Here is a 5,668-nt window from a genome sequence, read left to right on the forward strand (position 1 = left end):
ATCGGGTAACTTGACCAAGGCAAGACCCACTGACTCCACCATAGCTGCTTCATCCTCCCCTCTCACAATGGTGTGCAATCTTGTGTGAATGTCGAAGTCATCTTGCTCAATCATGCGATAGGTATTACTGAAGGGAAGAAGAAAAGAGAGTAAATACAACTTGATTTTACAGCAACATAGCTTGACAAAATAACTGCATGTTAGAATAGTTGTACTGGGTTTGAAGAAAGGACTGCTTATCACAACTCCCTCACTGAGGAAACTAGTTTTTAAGACTTTAACAGAATGTTTTCATCCATATGAAAATCTTCCCTCATATTCCAAGCATCAAGTTTTCTTAGACACCTTTAATGAGGAGCCTTGCTGAACACGTTGTATTTGCAGAGCCTTTTGAAGAATAGATATGGCATGATTTCCTTTTGGGAAAGGTATGTTGAGTCCTCACCAATATACTGTCTTTGCTGGATAAATGTATAAATACAACAGACACGATGCAAAGCTGAGGGCTGTATGATCAAGGAATACATCTTGCAGCTAGCATCCATTTTTGAGTGAGTTGTATCAAGACTTATAGACTTAAATCACTGCACAAATAGGCCTTAAGTTCAAAGGAGACAAGCTTTTGCACTAAAGTAGAATACTACTAGCTTCATTCCATAATGAGAAAGTTAAAACATTCCTTGAATATTGAGCATTGTTACTGTTTACAGTTTCATATTTGAAATATGAAAGATCACACATCTGTATAAGATTACCTGTCCTCCACAGCCACTAAACTTGACCTAAGTAGTTTGCACACTCTGGCTGGAGTAAGAAAAAAATGCCAAGAGTCCTCCAATTTTGTGCTCTGATGCATTCACTGTCTCATTCAAAGTGTTACACTTTGGAACTGATATAAATCAGATTTGATTTTAATTAAATCCACTCTGCTACTCACATTCTGCAAATGAAAATCTCACGATCTGCAAGCTGAACAAAGATAGCAAGGACTATGACGTGCTCCAGCTCAAGTAAAGAAGCAATCTCCATTCTGTGTAACTGAAGAAAACCCTATCTATCCACTCAATTCTGCTCACTGCTGTAACACACAGGATATATTCCTACAAGCAACTTGTCAGGTAATTTCTTTTTTTTAAAGGCAAATCCATTTTATGTGACTGACTGAAGTGGCTCAGATTTTTATAGCATAAACTGCATTACATTTCCAGCTCCAATTACCCTTCACAGACCTGCCTTTTTCTCTACTACGTGTGTTTTATCTGAAAAAAATCTCTTCTATATTCTCTCCCTTCTGAAAGGTCAAAATCTAGGGAACAAACAAGACTGTATTTTTGGTTACCATTTGTCAGATCAAAATCTCTATTGCTTTGTGCATTACAAATCATTTACATCAGAGAGACTGGTGTTAAACTCCTTGGAACTGGAAAACTAGTATTTCATATTATTTTCCACAAGTGGTGCAGACAGAAAAGGACTACATGACTATAGAAAAATCAGGGCCGTGCTTCCCCTCTTCAGCAAATAAGATGGGATTACCTTATTTCTCCAATCGGACAGGGTGCAATTCAACATGCTAACCTGGAAAGAAGTTTTATTGTGGTTTTTTGTTTGCTTTTTAAAAATCAGGTTAATTTTGTGGTGTTTAACCTTGCCATGTTATTAGATGGAAACAATGTCTAGTACAAAACAAGTAACAGAGCACTACACTGAGAATGGGCAGCAGTGGAAATTCCTACCTGAGCAGTATGAGATAACTTCCTCACACCCTAACATAGAAAATGCTGAAATTTCTAATTGGAAAGTCCAAAATGTGTCTTTACTTGAAGATACGCATACCATTTCTAAAAGTTCAACACAAACGTTATGCTAGAGTCTGATTTTGACTTGCAAAGCAAGCATTTTCCTATCTATTTCACTTACTGGTCCCAATCTGTTAAATGCAGCCTGAGCAAAATCAACACCGGCAAGACTATGCACACTGTTCCTTCTGCCTTTTCCCCAGAAACAGAAGAACATTGACTGGGGATGTGGGAAATCCTTCCAAAGGAAGAGATCTGGACCAAGACATTCCACCCTCCCAAGCAGGCGATCTGACTGCTGACTTGTAGGGCGTTACAGAGGGGGCTCTAATCTCACCCAGTAAACCATACCTAATATATCTGCCAGTTATTACCTTTGTCAGAAGTAGGCAAGCACCCTTTCCTTCCTCCTCAATCCTGGAAGTAAGAACTACCAGTATTTCCCTGGGATATGGAATATATAAAGTACTTTCACCAATAACTATGCAGAGTGGAAGAGCTGCAGCTTAAATTACCTTTTGAAGGTAATTTCCAACACTGGTTGAAAACCAGAAATATACAATCTCAAAAGGAGCTGCAAAACGAAATAAAAACTGAAAAAGTACCTTTAAAGCTTTGTTGTGTACATTCATGATATCCAGGATTTTGTTACCTAATATTCACAATGTTATTGCTAACACCCTAGAAACAGACAGGCAAAGACAGAAAAATTCATCTTACCCATAATCATCGATCAGGTGGGAACCAAGCACTACAACATCAAGCTCAAAGAACTGTGGTTCTGCCTTAATACCAAACATAATGGGAGCTAATTTTGAATAATCAGCACGGTTGCAAGTAGCAACACAAACACGAAGTTTGTGGTTGTTTCCATTCTTCTCCATGACTTCCTTTTGTTTCTGTTTTGAAAGAGTCTTGAAATACACTTCCTGAAATAATAGGGAAAAAAAGGAAAAAAGAAGCAGCATTAATAATCATGTTTATAGCAAGTAAGTGGTACACTTCATGAACAGCATACACCAGTGCAGACCAGATTTGTGGACATTTAACTCATCCACTGATAACTGACAACTGACACATTACAGTACTTATCATTAGAAGATTTTAGAAAACTACAGATTTATATTTTTAATTAAAACTCACTTAATTTTAATACCTCTATTTCTACAAATAATATGTTGAAGTTCTATATAACCAAGATTTAAGTATTGTGAGGTTCAACTGCAATTACACAGTGAAACAGCTTTTTCCTGTTCAGAGGGAAACTTCTGTGTAAGTGAAAAAATTACTGATGCGTTAGAAAACGAAAGAAAAAAATCTCGTATTTCAAAACCCTACAATTAAACAAACTGCTATAAAGATACATCCACTGAGAGACTCTGTGAACAAAAAGAGAAAGCTTTTACCCGTCAGCTTACATATCTGTTAAACACACTCTGGTGAGGTAAGGCAAGTTAAACATTGACTTCTAAACCCTTCCATGCCTTTTTTTGCATGCAGGGGCCCCTGCTTTCAAAGTACATCAACATATTCAATAACACAATATTAGGTTACAATAAGACAACTTCTGGAGACATGCAGACAAATAAGGGTGATTATTATTATCATCACACAATTTGGAGACTATTAAAAAAAAAGTTTCTGACAATTTTAATGCCGCAGAAACTGAGTATTTTTACAGGCAACATCAACAGTCACTGCAACAAGATGTTTTCTCTAATCCAGTTTTACAGTTTGTTTAGTAGTTGATTGTGTAATAATTTCAAATGTTTACCTATCCTCTGTTTACCATTCTGCCTTACTGTTTCTCTTTTTTTTTTAATTAGCAATTGGAAAAAAGCGTTTTAGAGAAAAAGAAAAGCCTATTAAAAAAGGACACAGCAGTAACTCCCCCCAAATAACTCAAACTTCTTCTCCCCACAAACAGAAACTACTAAATTGGTAGCAGAGGGATTCAGGCCAGCTATTTATAAGGTTTTTATTGTTCTCCTTCCCAAAATAACTGGATTTTAAGTAAGTACCATCCTTTCAGTATGAACTCTAACATTACACCAGGTATTTACTCCAGTTTAATGGCCAGCAAACTTTTTACAGATTAACACACAAGGATTGCTCATCTCTGACTCAGAACTGTATCAGTCTCTACTGGTTTTGACAGGGAAGCTCTTCAGAGGAGCTGCTATGCAAGCGTGAGAATACTGACATCCAATTTCATGCTCCTTTTATATTATATTTTTAGTAATTTTTTAAATGAAACCAATGTTTTTTCTAGTTTAAGTCCAACAACCATCATTCCTGAGATAGTATTTTACACTGCCTTTCAGAATGAAACTGAACTGGCAAAAAACAAAGACAGCTGCCATGACAGCTCACAATAAATGGCATTAATCATTTACTCAAATAAAGCAGCTACGGCCATGCCAGCCAACTTCAGTACAATACATACAGCCTGCAATTTCAGCCTTTGATTATCATCATAATAAATTATGCCGAGTTCTATGGACTCAGCCGTAAAGTAACAGATATTACTCGGTTTACATTGAGCCTCTTCATTTGAATTTACATTTGAACCTTACTTCAGAAGTAGTATGTTACTTGATTAGTTTTGCACTTTCAAAGGGCCAGATGATAATCCTTCAGACAAATTAATTACTTCCTCATGCTGAAAACATCTGCAGTTATGTGCATATACGATGGCTGTTTTCATTTAAAGGCATCCTGTCACTGCATACATAAAACCAGGTACTAATTCAAATAAAATCATTATCAAGATGTGAAGGCCCCTTCTGACATCCCTAGAAGCTTGTCTTTGAAACTGCATGAATAATGTTAGCATAGTTAGAAACAAACAGTCAGCCACTGCTGAATACGTATTCTATACCATATAAACTGAGAAGCCAGAGCAAAAGGGCACAAATAAAGAAGTGAGAATGCGAGCTTGTCCAAGGTCTGCTTACTCCCAGGTTACCTGCCTGAGCTAGCACCATCGCTTCCCCTCTGACACAGCAGCTGTCCTTTCATTTTTGCAAAGGTATTTTAAGAAGCAAAAAAGTTTTCTGTCCTCCTTGATTTTAAAGCAGTGTCTAAAATTCTAGAACATTCCAAATCGAGAAAATGCCATCTCCTAAAATAGTTGTAAAAAAAGTCTCACTGTGCACCATAACTGCAGATCTACCAGAATTGAATCACTTCACATGTCTTTCTGGCCACACAGGTCACATTTAATTATAGTTGCTACTGGCTGCAATAATGGTCTCTTGAAATAATTTTGGAGGTAGATATGGAGCTGCTTCAAAGGCATATGAACTGATCAGAATCAAAGGCAATTAATGCTATTTGTGCATTTCAACAACTGTTGACATGAGGTTTCAGTAAGCCCCAAAGCAGAATTATTTTTAGCGCTGCCTTAAACGCAACAGTTTAAGCTGCACAGAGGCCTTGGTGCAGACACGGCTCTTCTACTCCTGTCAGTTTTAATGCGTTTTTCTGACGAACCAAAATATTTAACCTAGCAAAAAGGACTGATAACAATCCAATATAACTGTTAACTACATAGGGAAATTTACCACTAATTAAACGAGTTTATTGCTTTTTTCATGTCAGGTTGGATGACGATTTCTAAGGAAACATGAGATGTATCTCTACATCACAGCTTAAATACAGTCAGAACGCTATTCTGAGCCCAACATATTCTGGGATTCTCCTGTCCCAAGGTATACCTCCTCCATCTTGCTGAGACCAGCGATCCCGGACACAACGGCCGAGAGCCCTTCCCGGCACGATCGTGCCCACTCCCTCGCTGCTCCCTTGTACCTGCACCCACCCACATAGCGGCAACACCCCCCCCTTCCCACCTCGTTCTCCGCCCC

At 37.8% G+C, this 5,668-nt stretch overlaps 1 protein-coding gene across 3 annotated transcripts in view; it reads right to left on the reverse strand.

Annotated features, from left to right (window-relative positions):
* The window catches only part of GNE (glucosamine (UDP-N-acetyl)-2-epimerase/N-acetylmannosamine kinase), a 15,969-nt gene extending 13,247 nt beyond the window's left edge, over window positions 1–2,722 (reverse strand). The window contains exons 1-2 of one of the 3 annotated variants that reach the window (XM_010185019.1): window positions 2,520–2,722; window positions 1–127 (exon numbers count right to left, since the gene is read on the reverse strand). The exon at window positions 1–127 is cut by the window's left edge and continues 343 nt beyond it. In XM_010185019.1, coding sequence (XP_010183321.1) covers window positions 1–127; window positions 2,520–2,683 — 291 coding nt within the window. In that variant the 5' untranslated portion in view covers window positions 2,684–2,722. Of the gene's footprint in view, window positions 128–2,519 lie in introns of those variants that run through there. The other 2 variants (XM_010185004.1, XM_010185012.1) reach the window with 2 other exon arrangements.
* Between the last annotated feature and the right edge of the window lie 2,946 nt (window positions 2,723–5,668).

Source organism: Mesitornis unicolor, unplaced genomic scaffold, assembly GCF_000695765.1.
Source record: "Mesitornis unicolor isolate BGI_N332 unplaced genomic scaffold, ASM69576v1 scaffold8580, whole genome shotgun sequence".
In the NCBI taxonomy this organism is placed as follows: Eukaryota; Metazoa; Chordata; class Aves; order Mesitornithiformes; family Mesitornithidae; genus Mesitornis; species Mesitornis unicolor.